At 37.9% G+C, this 18,504-nt stretch overlaps 1 protein-coding gene across 1 annotated transcript in view; it reads left to right on the top strand.

The window, feature by feature from the left end:
* CFAP99 (cilia and flagella associated protein 99) overlaps positions 1 to 18,504 on the top strand; it is a 54,599-nt gene that overhangs the window by 18,388 nt on the left and 17,707 nt on the right. The window contains exons 5-9 of the mRNA XM_054633430.2: positions 4,052 to 4,164; positions 6,311 to 6,491; positions 11,084 to 11,164; positions 14,175 to 14,240; positions 15,160 to 15,219. Of these exons, the coding sequence (XP_054489405.2) occupies positions 4,052 to 4,164; positions 6,311 to 6,491; positions 11,084 to 11,164; positions 14,175 to 14,240; positions 15,160 to 15,219 (501 nt within the window). The remainder of the gene's footprint in view (positions 1 to 4,051; positions 4,165 to 6,310; positions 6,492 to 11,083; positions 11,165 to 14,174; positions 14,241 to 15,159; positions 15,220 to 18,504) is intronic.

The following is an 18,504-nucleotide window of genomic DNA, read 5'->3' as shown; positions in this document are numbered from 1 at the left end:
AAATTAGCCATTGCTGGCTCAAATCTATTTTTGTATTCTATTATTCTACATGCTATTCTTCTACATTTATTTTAAAGTTTAAGGGTTTGTGTGTTAGAGAAAATACACCATTGAAATAAAAAGTTGAAGTAAACAGCTTTGTAATTTCTGAATTGTCTTGTAAAAAATACAAAATACAAAGGTTTTCTTTGTAGCAGTTAAGAACCTGTTTTTTCTGCTTCATGTTCTGATTTCTTCTAAAAGCAGTTCTACGTTACTGAGATCATCAAAGGAATATCACTACATAAGAACTGGGCACTGTAATAGAATTTAAAATGAGGTAGGAATAGCATGACATGATCAGCCTCATGGTGGATGGAGGGTAAAACCAGTCTAAGTTGGGTGAATAATGTTTTCAGGCAGTGGCTGATCTGTGTGGAGAAACAGAACATGCTGTTTCCTGAAGTTAATTCCTTAACTCAAGATTCAAAACCTTATATTGTGAATGTAAGCATTTCAGCTTTGCAAATGCCTACATGGATGTAAAGATAATACCAGATGAGGAAGTTTCCCATTTTTTATTTGTTCTCTAGAAATCTGTATGATCCCACTGTGTAAAAGTGTGTTAAGAATATTAAGTTCAAATTCTCAAAAGTAAGGTGTTAATTCAGCCCACCTGTAAAAGTGCATTACAAAACAGTCTTTAATTAGACACACTTGTGTTACTACAGCCAGAATATACATTAAATATAAACATGGGTACAATTCATTGCTGGTGTAATTCCATCACTTCCAGAAGGGAAATGGTTCTTCATTATCATGCTGTCTGAGTAGTGAAAGTTTTGGAATGTTCAAGACAGAGGAGTAAGCAGAATAATGCTGTTACCAAATGACTACCAGTGACTTTGCTAAGGAGACAGAGCCTGGTGACATCCAAACAGAAATCTGAGAGAAGCCTCATTCTGTTGCTTTAAAAGCAATGACTGCTGATATTGGGTTTTCCTCCTGTGTCACATGTGGCCCAAGACAAAACAAAAATATTAGGGATTTTTCCTAGTAATTCAGTTCACAAAACAGAAATGTTTCTTTTGTCTTACCACCATCTGTGATAGGGATTATCCATACTAAGATTGTGGACTTTGATTCAGGCACACTCTGGTCAGAAATGATGTCCAGTCATCCTAGATTGCCATTTGCAATCCCTTCAGTGCCTGGATGACCATTCCAGGGCTGTGTTCCAAGAATTCTCTAGTATGATGCATATTGTGGCATATCCTTCCTGTAGTATTTCTCTGAGGACTGTGACTAAGACAGTACAAAAATATACATCACAGTGTTGATATCTGATTACACAGTTAACCATTCTCTATACCTCAGGAGTACATAATAGCATTTATCAATCACATAATTACCTATTTGTTTTAATTTTGGGGGAAGTGTTAGTAACCAGTACAGGACTGGAGCTGCTATAGGAAGCCTCAAGCTGTAAAAGCCAGCTGTTAAATACAGCAGCTAGAAATCATTGGGTGCCTTTATTATAGTTTCATCTGCCTTGAAAAGTTAGTTGAGTTGCTTTGTAAAAGATAGTTACAGCAAATATGGCAGAGAGTCAGTGAGAGCTGAAACAGCAATTCAGAGGTGTGGTTTCACATGGCACTGTAGTGGAAAACTGACTGAAGCCTTTGAGGATGGACTGGGCTGTAGAACAGGACACAGAGGAGTTCAGCTTAATGGAAGCTAGTGAAAAAAAAACTGGAATATTTACATGTCACCACCTGTAGTGCATCTATTTCTGTGAGCTCTCTTAATACCTAGAAATTTGAAACCAGCTCAAACCTCAGGGTCTGTAATATGTTAAGTGTCTTAGCTCATGATCAATACTGTATTATAGTCCCTGTATGCACACTTGTCTCCATGGGTTTTTATAAACTTCATGTATAGTCAGGGCTTCCCATGAGATCAGTGCTGTGGTAGGGGATATGTTCACTGTAATCACACCAACTGCTGGGCTAACTGCATGTGCAATTTTGTTACAATCACTGGTAGAAGTAGTGTCTACACCGTGCATCCTTTCTGGTGGAAGGCAGGAATTCAGTCTAGACTTTTGGCACTGTATTTACACATTGCAGAGGTACAAATTACTGTTAGGTGACAAATGAAATCCAATATGCATGTGCTACAGTGGAAGATCCTTTGTAAGGACAATGAATGTCTTTCTAGACCAATGGGATGAATTGCATCCCTCACCATAAACACCACAGAACCTGGAAGCATCAAAAACCCAACTTCTTCACAATTCAACACTTAGTTTATAATCAAGCTTTTAGGGATGAAAGAACTTCTTTTGGATGGTGTGTTGATAAGCTGACACCTGCAAAATTAGGGAGCAGTTTCAAGACAAGAATGGAAATCCAAGGGGGTAATATTCATTTAGTCCTGCAGTGCTGATCAGTCTTTTGACTACCAAAAGCACAGAAGATTAAAATATGGCTAAATTTAAAGGTTAATTCCTTGGAAATGGTCCCATCAAGACTATGGATTTCAAGTAGCAGGTTTTCTAGATCTGTTGAACATCTGCAGCAAACACCTTGAGTCAAAACTGAGTTGTTTGGAGCTGAATTATTCACAAAGTTCTGAGGCACCTTGGGCCTGGCACCACATTTGAATTAAGAAGCTCCCTGGTAGTTCTGCAGAACTAAAAACTCAATACAAAAAATTCCATGGCTCTGTGTAAAACAACTTAAGGTGGGGCTCATGCCAAGTCTCATCTAATAAGCTCTGCAAGTCTCCATTTGAAGCTTCTCAAAGTGACAGGGCACTGGTTCCCAGTATGTGTCATAATGTCAAAATTATTTACTGGACCTTTTTGCTTTTACTGTGATTATTTCAGCACCATACTTGTACTTTCATTTCCAATAATTTTAATGGAAGAGGTAAGGTTCAAGTTTGGAATTTACATTGCTGTAAATGATGCAGGCTGAATCTGAGTGCCATTTTTCAAGAGTGTTTCAAAAGGCCATTTGAATACTTCAAGATTTAAAGAAAGGCTTTTGACCTTCTGGTGAACTGGAGTGGCAAACAAAAGTTCAAATGTTAGTTGTTATTTCTCCAGCATTTAGACCCCTATAATGTATGTGTGCCAAATTTCAGTCTTTTCTTTTAATGGGAATATGCCAATTAATTATATTTCAATAAGAGAAAAAGCCACATTGTATAGCATTTAGTATAGTTTTCACCAATTATCTCTGCCCAGTTCCCAGGGAGCTGAAAAGAATTGAAATTATTGAGGTGCAGTGTCTGGCCTGACATATTTCTTGGCTTCATGGATCTTCTAGTTCTAGATAATCAGAAGTCCACTTGGGTATAGTAGACTCTGAAACTCTACTGTAAATTTCTACTAAAATCAGTGTTTTCCAGTAGTAATTAATTTTGAATAAAACCTGTAGGGGGATACAGTATGGGTAAATGAAGGTGTATAGAATGTAATCATATCCCCTAAAGAGTTGCAGCTGAACCAATTACCAAAGATTAGGAGCAGGTCTACTGTGAGAAGGCCACACCTGTAGCCAATAAGAACAGCATTATAAAAGAGTGGATTGATGGGAATAGGAGTCAGATGACCACTATAAGGATCAGGAAGAGTCAGTGCTTAGAGGAGTGTCCCTACGAGAAACACTGAGGAGGCATGAAACTCTGGTGGTATGGAATCCTTGCACTATAATGATAATAGACCTCTTGATATATAAGACAACAAAAACCTTTTTTTTTTTCCACAACGTTTGAAGTGAATTAAAGATGAATCAACACATCTCTATGTTGTAGTTTATTTTTTGTTTTGCCACAAAAAAAAATTTTAGTATCTATGCATGTCTCACAAAATAGAGCTAAAAGACACGGGACTATCCACCAGCTAATAAGAACCTAAAAATACCAAGCATCTGTGTTTGTAATTACAAGGTCAAATACAAGCAAGTTCTTCAGCAGTGTTTGTAGTAAAAGCAACTATCTTTCTGTAGTCTTATATACACCATGTCTCCAACATTCATATTTAAATGGAACCACTTATTATTAGTTTCTTAGGTTCTTCTTCAATGACTTGCACCTGAACACATGGATAAAAGATGAATGGAGTCACATCTATGATTCAGTGTATGTGAAAGAGAACTTGATTGATCCACTGCTAAGGTAAGTAGTGTTTAAGTAGCCTCTGGTGACCTCAAAGTTTAAAAGCTGGGGAAAGCTTCCCCTGAAAGCTCACATTTCTGTTAGTGTTTCTCCTATTGAAGTCACTCAGAGCCCTCCTTGTCGACACAAGTCTGTAGCAATCCCTTTTACTTACCCAGAGGCAAGGTTCTCTCTCAGAAAAGTCCTTTCACAACTGTTTTACATTTGCTTCCTAATGCCCCTGAATAGATAAAACATTATATTCTGAAAAAAAGTAAAGTAGAAGGTTCAACTTATCTTAGAGTTATGCTTCATCAGTCACTTCAACATCTGTATGACATTAACTATTTTAAAAAATGTTTTACTTCCCTGATTTTGGCTTTATGCACAGATTTGTTTGTACTGATGGTCATAAAATCCTTTCTGAGCAAATCAGATAAACATATAAGCAAGTATTTTAAAGTTATTATTTATTTACACAGTTGCAGCATCATTAAACAGCTTAAATGCTCTGAGGTTCATCAACTCATTGGTTAGGTGGTGATATGGTAGCAACTGTACCCTTGCCAAACTGGAACTTTTTCATGTGGAAAAATAGTAGCTCTGCAGCCTACTGGGTCACTTTTTACTGTCATTTTTACCCAGAACAGATAAATTACACCAGTGTGGCTGCAACCACACATCCTTCTCAATGCAGTATAGATTAACCCAGATGATGGCAAAAAAATGTTAGACAAAAACATGCTATGAACAGTATCAGCTGAGAAGGAGTTTTTCATCTGGTTCTGTCACATCAAAGTCCCTAGAATAATCCTTTCACTCTGTCTAGCTTATTAGCACTTTAGCAAATATATAACATATATTTGGCTTGCACTACTCTGAATTCCACTGAGTTCTACAGGGACCACAGGGATATATCTGAAGTCGGAATTTGATCCAAAATATTCTATTGTAGTGATTCTGGTTATAATAAATGTTTAGAGTAGTATAAAGCTACAGATAGAGAGGTATGGAGATGTGCATCCATACCCACAGAGCTCTTGCACAAACACATTCATGCAGGCTGAGGCTTAGGCCACTGCTTGTTTCATTAGTACCAAGTTTAATGGAGCTGCCCTTCACAGTCAGTTACACTCAGTGTAATTGAACCCATGTTTTGCCTGGAAGTGGCAAATGTAAGTTATACAAGAATGTTCAAGACTAGATTTGGTTACTGGGTTTGAAACATCCTTCAGGGGTCTGAGGATGCAGTGATGAATTTAGTCAGTTCAGTGGCTGCAATTCTTTTAAATGTGTCTTTGTGTTCCTCTTTCTAATATCAGAGAGGTTAATATAAAGAGTCTTATTTATTTTAGTGGGGCTTCATTACTTGCATAAGTTACTTGCAAGCCTCACCCTGTAATGACAGTAACAGAGTATAACAGTCATATAAACAATTTACTGTAAGTTTTCATTGTCATCTGCTTTTTAAGCTCTGGGGAAGCTCCATTGCATGTGTAATATATAAGGATATAACATATACAGAGGAAGAACAACTGGCTTGAAGCTGCCACTGTAATTAGACTGTAATATCCTGTTTGTGTTCTACCTTTAATCTGCATCTTCCTGTCAGTCCTTAGAAGAAGTCTGAACCTTGATACAAGCCCAAAGCTACAGAAATCAAAGTCTTTTTGGCTGCCCTCAGGGCTCACTGAGGGCTCATTTGATAATTCACCAAACTCCTTGGATCTTTCTGTTTTTTCTGTTAGAACTGCCTATGCTCTAAGATTGATCTGCATGTGCTCTGTTGGTACATGTGGCAGCACTCAGACCCCTGCTCATAGTCAGTCTCTTCATCTAAGTATGTCAAGTGTGCAATTAGCCTATAGCAGCTCCTTTTCTGACCCCTAATCTGGCCCTGCCACCAAACCAACTGGCCAGATAGTTGTTTATTCCATAAAAACTGTGGCTATTTCACCACTAGTAATCTGGGTGGACAGCATCTGTCAAGAGGTGAAATAACACAGTGTAGCTAAATCCTGAGTACAGATTCATAGGTTAGTTTTAATAAAATTGAATGGCAGAAAGCATTACAGAATTTGCACCAATGCCAACATCATCTACTGTTTGTAAGTTTGTATAAAAGAGAAAAACAAAATAAAATTGAAAAATCTGGCTTTATTTGAAGGTGGCAGCCAAAAGTGCAGCAACTGATTGAAAAGCTCACAGATAAATTAAGTAATCGTTCCACCACTGTCAAGACTTCGAGAGTCACTCAGCCAAAGGAATTTAATTTGACTGTACCCAAGCCACGTGCCATTCCTCCACCTTCACCAGCACCTCTGCCAGTACTGCCAAAAAGACAACCTGTAAGTTGGTTTATTTTTTGAAAGACACTACATTTCATGTATGCTTTTGCAGAAAATGGTAGGGGAGTTAATAATCTAAATTTAGGGTTTTTTGCAAATGAATTCTTATTAAAATAAATGGAGAAGCAGTTTCACTGGAAATGAAATGGACTCTAGGTTTGCAGCTCCTCCTTGAAGGTGGAATTTTATTTTTGTCTTAATGCTGAATCTTTAAAAGTAAAGCTTTCAGTTTAAATTCATTGCTCATGTAAGAATGAGAGTAGGTTTGTCTTTGAAATGCTGAGTTATTTTACTTATTGTCTCAGATTGTGATTTAGTTACACTGGTACAAATCAGAGACCCACAGTTGATGTTATCTCACTGGGGTAAAGCAAACAGGATCTGGGATTAAGCTACTATGACTAACTTAATAAAGACTGCAAAATCTGTATTTAAATGCAGTGGGAAGTGAGCTTAGAAATCATAGATTTGGGCATTATCTGCCACCTTGTATTAGCACTTCAGGTTTTAAATAATACATGTGTTGAAAGCTCTTAGAAACCATTTACATCTTAGGATGGCAGAGCAATTTAATGGTAGTGTGTTATACAGTTAATGGGATTTTACATTGAAACAGCTTAATATCAGGCTCTGAAAAACTGCATTTAATAACTACTTAATCAGTATAGGAATGAGTCATGTTGCTGTCATTTTAGAACTTTATGCTGTGCAGCCCCTCTTAGAATAAATTTGCTTTAATGCAGATGCATTTAGTGAAGTTCATTTGTGTTGTTTGGATTATACTAAATTTGGTTTACATTCTGGCCAGGTTTACAAATTTAAAGCTTGTGTGAATCTAAAGCCATTAGTGTAGTAGTGACATATCTTCTATTCATTTCTGTACCTCTCTCAGCAAATTAAGATTCACTTTACTTTGCCACATTGTTGCCAGTATCACCAATTTACATCCTGAAATGACCAGGGACTGAAAACACAGCTCCCATGGCTGGAGAGGGTCAGTAGGGTGAGAGCCAGCCATAGTGTGGCTCCTGTATGGTGGAGGGTTCTCTGTAATTCAGAGGAACACAAAGAAATAAAGCTCTTCCACGTTATATCCTATAATCTGCTGCAGAAATCTTCTCATTCATTTTCTCACAAAAGTGTTCATTTTATGAGATACCAATTTTTTACTCATGGTTCTCATGCACCTGTCAAAGAATTTGTCACATGGTTTATCAGCAGGGACTATTGTAGCCATGACCCACAGTTACTGCTCCACATTGGAACAGCTGTACACAACTATATGGAGGCAGCTGGAATTTGAGCTATAGGTTATTGCATGCCTCTGCTGCGATTAGTTCATTCTGATTAGCAGGATTATTATTTTAGGTATTGCTTTCTAGCATTATTTTATTCCAGGCATTTGTTTCCAAGATGAGATGTGTCACATAGACTGGGTCAGGAGTTGGGATGGCACTGCCATCCTGTGTGCTGAGCACACACTGCCTTCCCAGGGGAGGGCTGGGCTGTGGGTGATTGCAGAGGGCAGGGCAGTTGTCCTAGTGACCTATAATGAGAAGGGATTCCCTGTGGCATTCACATTCTCTGAAAAAATCCCTTCACCCAGGATTTTTCTCCTGGGGAGCTGAGAAGCCTCAGAGAAAAAGGAAAACAATTCTTATCTCATTTGCTTCTCCTGTGTTGTGCTTATGTGGAATGTGTTTGGAGATTGTTTACCCACAGGTGATTGTTTCATTGGATTCTGCTGTGAGTTGTTTTCACTCTTTGGCCAATTGGTGCCAGGCTGTGTTGGGACTCTGGAAAGAGTCATGAGTTTTCATTATTATCTTTTTAGCATTCAGTAAGTATCTTTTCTGTATTCTTTAGTATAGTATAGTATTCTTTATTGTAATATAGTATAATAAAGTAATAAATTAGCCTTCTGAGAACATGGAGTCAGATGCATCATGACTGCCTTCGTCTGGGCATTCCCTGCAAGATTCCTCACTGGCCTTGGGGTAACATAGCACTAGAAGTTTAGGATTATCATTTATCATCATAAATGTTCATCAGAAATGGGAGTCACTAAGTAAAAAGGAAAAATTTTTAATTTTGAGATTTAATAATAAAACAATTCATTCCAAATATTTGGTCTAAAGGTTATAAATTCATGTCTCCCCTGGCCTTGGCACACATTCACATGGATGCGGACACAAGAATGCCCATATGCATGCACACATTCATAAATACAGTTCTACAAGGAAAAATGAGTGCTTTACCTTGAGGTGTGCAGAGGAAACAAATGCAGACAGGTGCATAAACCTGATAACGTGTAAAATGTAGACACATTCAACTTTCTTGGATATCTTGGCCTAGAGTAACAAAATCCATTATTTTAATATCAGCACTATACTAAAATGATAGGATTATGCAATTATTTTAAAATTTTCTATAAACCAGTTGTATATTAAAAAAAGGCTTCATTGGGATGTTATTGTGACACCATTCAGTCAAATTTAATGTGTTTTTTAGATATTTTTCTATTATTTCAGCCTGTTTCATGAGTGAAGCTACTGATTGTTTAAAATAATTGAGTGAAATCATTTAGCCAGTACAGAGGATTCTGTTTGCAAATAACAGACCCACCAATATATTTGTGATCTTATCTATTAAAAAAAAACCACATAATAAAATAGCATTGCATTAGCTTTTCCTTGTCCATCTTATGACAGTAACTTTAAAAAATAGAAGAGTAATGAGCACCAAAGTTCAAAGTAATTATTCATTTTTCTTTTCCTTAAACATCTTGTAGTAGCTGCTCCCTAAATAATCCCCTGGTTAAGGGATGTCCCACAGGCTATGTGAGGCTGACCACTGCCTGGGGAGGGAAAGCAAACTTGGTGTCTCTTATTCCCAACCCCCTTTTCCACATTTGGATTAATTAGGTACAGTCTGGCCTTTTTTGATCTCCCTGTTGCTGTAATTTATGATTTATTTATAGTGACTTTTTATCCTCTTCTAACAATTGGGTAACTGCTGTACTGTCTATCTGCTTGGTACTCATCCCCATGGGCTAAATCACAAGGTAAGGAATTTTTTTGAAACAGCTGATGGAAAAGGCTCCTCCTTCAATTACTTGGAATAAGCACAGCACTTTCTGAGGAGAGATTTTCAGCTTACTCTGGCAGATGAGTGAAGTTTGCAGGTAAAGCACATGAGTAGGAAGAGGAGTGAAATAAACTGATACTCACTGCCTGTGGAACCCTTTGCAAATCATCTGGGCTTTCATTTCTCCATCCATAAAAGCATAATAAAAATTCTTAGATACTTCTGGGAAATGCTTTCACTGCTACTTCACTTTAAAAGCTCACAAAAATACTTAGCAGTCTCACCAGTGCATTTAATTGCTAGCTTCTTCTGTTTGTGCATTTGTTTTACCTGTAGATAAAGATGTTGCATAGCAAAGGCAGTGTAGAGTCCATCAGATTCATGATTTTTTCAAAGTGTAGTTCATTATATAGTCCAATACAGCTAGATGGGATTCCCATGTTCCTTGAACTGACCTCCCTTACAAGACAGAATATATATTTTCCCCATTAGTTCTGTAACTTTTAATTGATCTAGCACATTTTTAGCAAGATAAATATTTAGGCAGGTGTCCAGTAAACTGTCAGACTCTCTCACCCACTCCTCTCAAGGAGACATCCAGTCTTTTTTCAGAGCTTACTCTGGGATAAATTTATTGCTCAAGCAAATACAGAAATCAACCTGAAGTCTGTGTCCTGCTGATCCAACTGACAGCCAGTCCTGTCCTGGTCATTTTAGCTGATGTGTGATTACTTTCCCAGCCCTTTGACTGATGCTGGAAGGACTCTGAGTCCTTTACCTCCCAAACATTTAATCCACAACTCCAGAGGTCTTCTCTTACAAGGACATTGGGACAGCTATGGTAAACCAAAGGCCCATTTTGCCCAATGTATTTTTACTAGCAGTGCTTAAACACTGAGCTCTGGGAAGACCAGAAGGATGGAACATCTGCTGCTGTTCTCCAGCTTCCTTCTCATGGTCCCACAATTTCAGCTCCAAGACCTCCTCAGTTACAATGAAGTTCCTGGGTATTTATCAGACTTCAAAGGATTTCTCTGCCCTGAACTTCTTTGGAGTCTGTAACTTGTTCCTACCACCACACAGAGTACTACAGCTTAACTTTATTCGGCTGCCCTATCTGGCTGCTGTTGCTGTGAAGGTCAAGTTTATGAAATGCCAAACAGAACTGTTCCCATTCTGGAAACATTTTTCTCCCCTTGATAGGACCTATAGGATTTATTATTGCTTTAGCCTTTCTTGTACTACTTCCAATATTGTCTTTCTTTCTGGTCTTTTGAGCAGAGGTTATGTTATATTGAACAGAACTGAAAAGCTGGGTAGCTTCAACTAATTGGAATCTGTCCCTGTCTTCTAGAGTGGCACTAATAGAAAAGAATCAATATTTTAAAAAAATTACCTGCTGCTGTTCTCTGGTAAAAGTGGATGAGCTTTTTTTTGCCTGCAAGAATGTGTCACATGGACTGTTTTATATCCCCTATTCTAGAGATTTTTGTCTTTTAATATAGGTTCCTCCAAGCATCTATAAGCCTCCAAAGGAAAGAAAGCAACTAGAGGAGATCAAAACAAAAAATATCCAAAAAGCAAAAGTAAGTATATTTTGTTGTTCTTCTATCCTTTCCTTTCTTCTAAACTGTTTTTCTTTATTGTTTTATCTTCACAAATCTTAGAACTTTATCTGAAATCTATCTGCTTTTGCAACTAAATGGCTCATGGCTTTTTCTCTAGAGTCATGAAATTTGTATCCTCTACTCTGTTTTAGCACCCTTTTCCCACCTTCTTTATTTTATTATTAATAGTCCAGGACAATTAATAATACCTTTTACTCACAATAAAAGTACCTTATGTGAAATTTTGCAAGCAGCCATATAAAGTAGCAGAAACACGATTACTTTCTTTTTATCACAATGGTTCTTCTAGTCCCATGGACATGTGGTTATATAAGGTATTCACTTATTTGTTAAGGGTTCAAATTACAAAATAAGTTCAGTATTTTTGAGGAGTTTTTTCTGTAATAACTGAAAAATAACTGTGTTATTCACGGTTTTAAAATACCAGCAGATTCTGATTTCTTTTTTGTGCAGACTTCATACTCTTCCATATTCTTCATACATTCTCTTCAGCAGACTGAGAGAGTGTGAAGTCATCCTGGTTTGTAAAGAAACAGAGTACATGGTCTGGGTGTTAAGACAGCAGGAGAAGGGAGGGCCTGGAAAATACAAACAAACCTAGCTATTTGATCTGAACTTTGACATGAATCTTGTTCAATGGGGTAGCTCATAGTTAAAGCAGATTGTCGTCTTCTTCTTGGAATTACTTAAATACCTATTTCCACTTTCTTTCTCCATTCCCACACTGTAGTCACCATATCCAATCAAACAACAATATAAATTTGAGGTATGCCATGTGGCTCTTTTTTATTAGTACTCTCCCACCCCCATTCTGGAAATGCCTGACTCTAGTTTTTACAAGCCAGTACAAGTCTATTCATTACTGGCTGTCCTCATGTCCATGTGAAAGGGACACTGGATTCTGTTCCTAAACTATGGTGAAAGCTTTAATGTGTGACAGATTCTGACGATGCATTCCTTTTGCTGGTCCATCACCTATGCTTGATATTTCATTATAAAACAATACAACATTATTTTTTATCCTTTTATAGTTTCCATATTATGGGGAAAGCACATCTATTTGAGTGCTTATTTGCATGTTAAAAACTTTCTAGAAAAACTGGGAAAGAAAAGCCAAATATCACAGTGCCTATACTATCAAAAAGCCATGACAACTGTAAAATCACTTAACAACCAACCACATTCTTCAATAAAGAAAATGTATTAATACAAGAAACAAAGATAAACCACTACAGAAATTTTAGCTACAATAACAGCAGTTTTTGTCACTTCTGGAATGCTATTAAAGGCATCCAGAGCATTCACAAAGGTCAATTCCCTAGACTGTTTTCTAAACAAGCTGAAATGATGAGTCCTAGCAGAAATTTGTATGAAAAATGCCATTTGTTTCATAGCATTTTTGCAGAAGCTGTAACTGTAAGAACCACATCTGAGCATCTGTGAGGAATGAGAACACTGGAAGCCGCACTCTAGACAGTTAGAGAAACACTGATGTTATCAGCTGCTGCCCAGAAAGCCATTAGAAAATCTAGTCAGTGTTTCACAGCTTTGATTAGAGATTTGGTTTGCAACCAAAATAAATATCAAAAATAGAGAAATATGGTTGCCTGTACTTCCCTGTATAATGACTTGGCTTTAATGCCAATGAATCAACCCCTGGTGGAGGGATACCCTGAACATAATTCTCTAATGGATCTCAAAACCAAAGCCATTGTGTGTCAGCAGTCTGGAAACAGTTCCTGTCAATGGTACTGTTGTGCCATGGATAATTATGATATTTTTAAACTGGTATCTGGACCAGCAGCAAGTTTCATAGGGGCAGGCCTATCAAAGGTCTGATGTCCTGTGCAAAGGACACATCCAGGCAGAACTGTGTAGAAAACCAGTACTTGCTTACTTCATGTCTTTAATCAGGAGTGAAAATGTATGTAAATACTAAGTCAAGCTTTTGGAATCCATCTTGGGACTGGTGTTGTTTCACATCTCCATTAATGACACAGATGAAGGGATTGAGTGCACCCTCAGCACATGTGCAGCTGACACACCTGAGGGACAGGACTCCATCCACAGGGACCTGGACAAGCTCCACAAGTGGCCCATGCCAACCTCATGGGCTGTAACAAGACCAGGTGCTGGTGCTGCTCCTGGGTCAGGGCAGCTCCCAGGGACAGCACAGGCTGGGGATGAACAAACCCAGAGCAGCCCTGAGAAGGACCTGGGGGTGCTGTGGGTGAGAGGCTGGACATGACCCAGCCATGGGCACTCCCAGCCCAGAAACCTCCCTGTCCTGGGGTCATCCAAAGCACTGTGGGCAGCAGGTGAGGGAGGGGATTCTGCCCCTCTGCCCCACTCAGGTGGGACCCCACCTGCAGCACTGCATTCAGCTCTGGGGCCCCACCACGGGAAGGACATGGACCTGTTGGAGCAAGTCCAGAGGAAGCCACCAAGAGGGATGGAGCACCTCTCCTATGAAAAAAGGCTGAGAGAATTGGGATTCTTCAGCCTGGACAAGAGAAGGCTTCAGGGTGACCTCACTGGGCTCTTCCAGTACCAGAAGAGAGCCCCCAAGAAGGATGGAGAGAGACTTTTTACAAGAGCAGGGAGTGACAGGATGAGGAGGGGTGGCTTCAAACTGCAGGAGGGCAGGTTTTGATCAGAGAGAAAGAAATTGTTTACTGAGAGGGTGGTGAGGCCCTGGCACAGGTTGCCCAGAGAATCTGCAAAGGTCCCATTCCTGGAAGTGTTTAAGGCCAGGTGGGATGGAACTCTGAGCAATCTGGTCTAGTGGGAGGTGTCTCTGCCTATGGTAGAGGCTTTGGAACAGATGATCCTTAAGGTCTCTTCCAACCCAAGCCATTCTGTGATTCTGTGAATATGGTGGCTGGGGCTATAAGACTTTTGAGACATAAAATTATTCTTAGAGAATTTAAATGTACCACACTCTTTAAGATAATTGTTTTAATTTTAGGATCTGCTCCTGGAAGCAAATACTAACCAGTTCAGGTGTGCAACCATCAAGCCTGAAAAGAGAGAGGTATGGTGCAAAACACATGCTGAAAAATTCCCCAGTAGGGAGATGAAATATGACTGGAGTATTTAAAGATATCTTAGAGTATTTAAAAAATATGTTTTTTAAGAATTTTGTGCTATGATTTATAGCTATAGTGTCATTTCACATCCCTATTCCTGCATTTGCCTCTTTGTATGCATAATGCACAACCCCCTTTTCTTATACTTCTGGTGCTGCTTTATAATTTTCCTAATTTTGAGACAAGCAACCATTCTGTGAAACTGCTCCAACAAATCTCCAAACTGGCAATATTTCTCTAAATCCACATATTATTTTTCCATTAACTTTGATGCCACAGAGCAGCCAAGCTGAGGGAATAATGGTCCCATTCATCCTTGCTTTGGTTGGTTCCCAGTTCAGTCACTGATCTATGTATGTAATATATTCATTTCCACATCAGTGCTGCATATTCTACTCACTGTGTTCATCCCCATGATACCAGACAGTTTCACATCAGTATCTATAGCTAACATCATTAAATTAATAAGCATCAGTAGAATTCTACCACTAATTAATAATTCCATGAAGTGTGTTTGACATCCTATTTTGTCCTCTCAGTATCTATTTCAGTTAAAAGATAAATATATTCATATATATATATGTAAGTAATATTTCATAGTCAAAGAAAGAATCACTGTTACTTCTTAGCATTATTTAGTCAATATTTGGACGTACCTTTGTGTGTTTGTATTCCCACTAGGTTGGGTGTACATAGCAAGTTTTTGTGTATTTTACAATTCCAAAATATGTAGAATTTTTTACTCTCTAAAGAATATTTGATGAATATTCATATGTTAGCTTTGATAAATAGTTAATATCTTTTGCTGAGTAATTGAAAATTTGTTTCTGAAATGAAATAATGTATTTTTTGTTTGAACTACAGAACATACATGACAGTATGGAGAGTAAACCAGTGTTCAAGGCTCAAAAGATCCAAAGCAAGGTGAGTAACCTTTAAGGAACTGTTGTCAAATGTACTTGCAAATTTGACACAAGTGCAAATCTTGTCATGATGGAAACTCAACTTGAATCTGTGTTTTTACACTAAGGTGTTTGGCCAGGAGCATGGCATGGATTGGGTCTGTGGTTCATAGATTTTGTCCTATGCACCATTAATAATCTACAAAGACATGGTCAGGGAGTGACAAGAGCAGGGCTGCTCCATGATGGAAGAGAAATAAGGAGCCAAAGGTGATGAAAGCACAGGCAGTGCCCTCACCAAGCAGGACACACTATCTGAACGTGAGGAGGTTGGTGGCAGTGATGGGTTCTGCTGATAGCAAGTCACCCTTGGACAAAACAAGGTAACAAGTCAGGTCTGGGGTCCATCCAGAAATCCAGTCAGGAGACAAAGCTACAACAGCAGCTGAGGTCCCTGACAGCAGGAAACAGAAATGGAGAGACATCCTGGAGTAGAAAAATTCCCAGCATAATGGAAACTGAAACCCATTTCTGAGTCTAACTGGGGCTCCCAGGCCAGTGAGCAGATGGTGTGAGTGGAGGTCCTGGGTGAGACTGGTCAGAGAGATCAAAACCTTTTGGTTCCCTGAGGTAAATATTCTGCAGTTGCACCATGTAACCATATTGCCTTAAAAGTGTTTTCAGTTACAAAGGGAGAAGATTTTATGTAAAATAGTATGAAAAGAGAATTGTCCCCAGCAAAAAAAGAATTGTGAAACCTTGGTTTAAGAACGTGGCATAAGGGCAGAAGAATCTTACATCAGTACATCACTGTTTCAAAATGAGATCCTAAAGAATGCTGAGCAATCATTCCAGCTAATGACTGTCTGATACACAATATACAATCAGGCTGGGTGCTTGCCTTGTTTCCTTCAGACACATACTGAAGTCATGAAATCCACTATCCTGATTGCTTCTCTTGTAGAATTTTCAGGGGTCAGAGAATTGTAAACATGAGCAGAGAGCTGGTTCAGCCTTAGCAGTGGACCACATGAAATTTCACATTGCTGTTTCTGCAATAACTGCACTACAGATTATCTTCAGTTTTGTATCATTCAGTCTGGCACCTTTCATTTGTTTCAAGTTCTTACACAGAATAATTTCAGCTGTGCTTGTATTGTGGTCTCAAATATCTTGTGAGTAGGTCTGCCTACTCTTTAAAAGTATGTATTTAGGTACAGCTCTTAAACACTGTGAAAAGATTGATTCTCCACTTGGGGGACCGGGCATCTGGCAAGTATTTCTAAAGCCTGTCTGGCATTTGTCACACACTGAAGTTATCTTTAGTAACAGTATCAGCTACTCAGTCTGCTTGCTTACAGTCCAGCAGCATTGAAATTACAGTAAGGTAATAAGATCCTAGTTCATTTTACACAAAAAGAAAGAGGAAAAAACCCAAACCAGGAAACATTTACATAGTTAAAACAAACACACACGACCTGTAATTATGTGGGCTCAGTTCAAAACTCTGTATATTCCATTGCCCTTTCTGATTACATAAAATAACAAAACTTTAGTGCAGACTAACAAGAGTCAAGCCATCTGCCTAAATTGCATTAAAAAAAATTATGGATCTGGCATCCTCTGGCATTGATTAAGGCCACTTCTAAAACTTGCTGGTATCTCCTCTAGATGTATAAACAGTTTTATCTTGTCTAAACACATTTGCCTTAAGGTTGGTTAGTTGATATTCAAGATGCTGCTGTAACTTTCAAGCAGAGATAGGCATATTGTTATTGACTTTTAAAATACTTTCAATTCCTGTTGCCTTCCTGCCTGTGCCACTCTCTGAGTAGACAAATCCTAAGAGGATGGCTTATCCAAGATATATATATGTATAAAATTTTAATCTATCTTCAAATTAATGAAATTATATAATATTTTAACCAACTAGTATTTTGCTTTCCTCTTTTTAGAACACCCACAGTATATGAAATCTTTCTTTTTTAATTTAAGAGACATATATCATGTGCAGCAGCAATTATTTCTCTTGAATACTTCTCTTCCAAAGTATTTATTCATCTTTTTCACTGGGAGAATGAGAGAGTACAAATGCATCATCACTCTATCTCAGTCTGCCTCTTGTTCATGTCATATTTGCTCTTTACATATTTATTGGTTTTGGTGAGTTATTGCATGTTCATTGGGTGGCAATACTGAATATGATATTTTTTCACAAGAATTAGTGCTATGTAATTTTCCCACTTACTTCCATTTTCTCATCTTGAAAAAAGGGAAGATATCTCACAACAGGAAAAGGATGAGTAAAATTCAGAACTTCCTTGATACTATATGACATAGAAGAATTTATTCAGTTATTTTACTTATACCTGCCTGCACATGTCTTGCAGTCCTAGTTATTTCAACTATATTGCCATATTTCTGTTTCAATGTCAGTCAGATTTCTGGTCAATAAACTGTGAAACTGAATTTTAAGGTATTGCCATAAATAATCATTCTTATTTCAGTTCTCTATCCAAATTATAGTTGGTAAATACAGAATGAAATCTGTGTACACAGAAAACTGTCAAAAGTATAGAAACATCTACATGTGTCAGAAAATGTCTAAGGAAACACTTTCTACACAGTACAAGAATAAAATATAAACTGTTCATATAATGCAGAAGGCTTTGAGATGTGTTGAGATGCAGATTAAAAAGTAGAACATCATTGGGCATTAAGAAGTCATAGTAAGTCAAACAAAAGAAAATTAAATACATTGGTTTGGATTGTTTTCCTAAATTCTTCAAGTTATCATCATTTTGTCAAGAAACTGTCAGGTAATTAATTTCTTTGCATTAAAATATCCTATCTGTGTAAAACCAGTAATTTTACTTAATGAATTCTAGGTGATGGAATGTGTTTGCTATCCTCAACCTACCTAATTAATATCATTTATAACACATGCTTTTTCCAGTTATTATTTCAGGAGACTTCAGTTCATATTTCTGCATACAATATTTGCAGTATGTAGCTTGAGTGATTCTGTGCATCTCTTTCTCAGCTACTCATTAAGTTCTTCATTTGGAATTTAAATACATGTTTGAATTCTGAACACAGAACTTGTCTGGATTTAAGTCAAACATGTTATTAACAAGCTTTGTTTTCTGCAGGAATGATCCCAGTTCTTATTTCTGCAGCACTGCTTTGCCTTGGTTCAGATCAGGTTTCTTACATGTGTCTGCAAAGGTGACCCATTTTCTCTGAACACCCTACCTGTGCAGGGAACAATTTTAACTGGCATAGAAATTGATCCTTTCCTCCCTCA

Source organism: Agelaius phoeniceus, chromosome 4, assembly GCF_051311805.1.
Source record: "Agelaius phoeniceus isolate bAgePho1 chromosome 4, bAgePho1.hap1, whole genome shotgun sequence".
Lineage (NCBI taxonomy): Eukaryota > Metazoa > Chordata > Aves > Passeriformes > Icteridae > Agelaius > Agelaius phoeniceus.
Note: the sequence above shows the minus strand (reverse complement) of the source record. Positions and strands in the feature narration are given on the sequence as shown.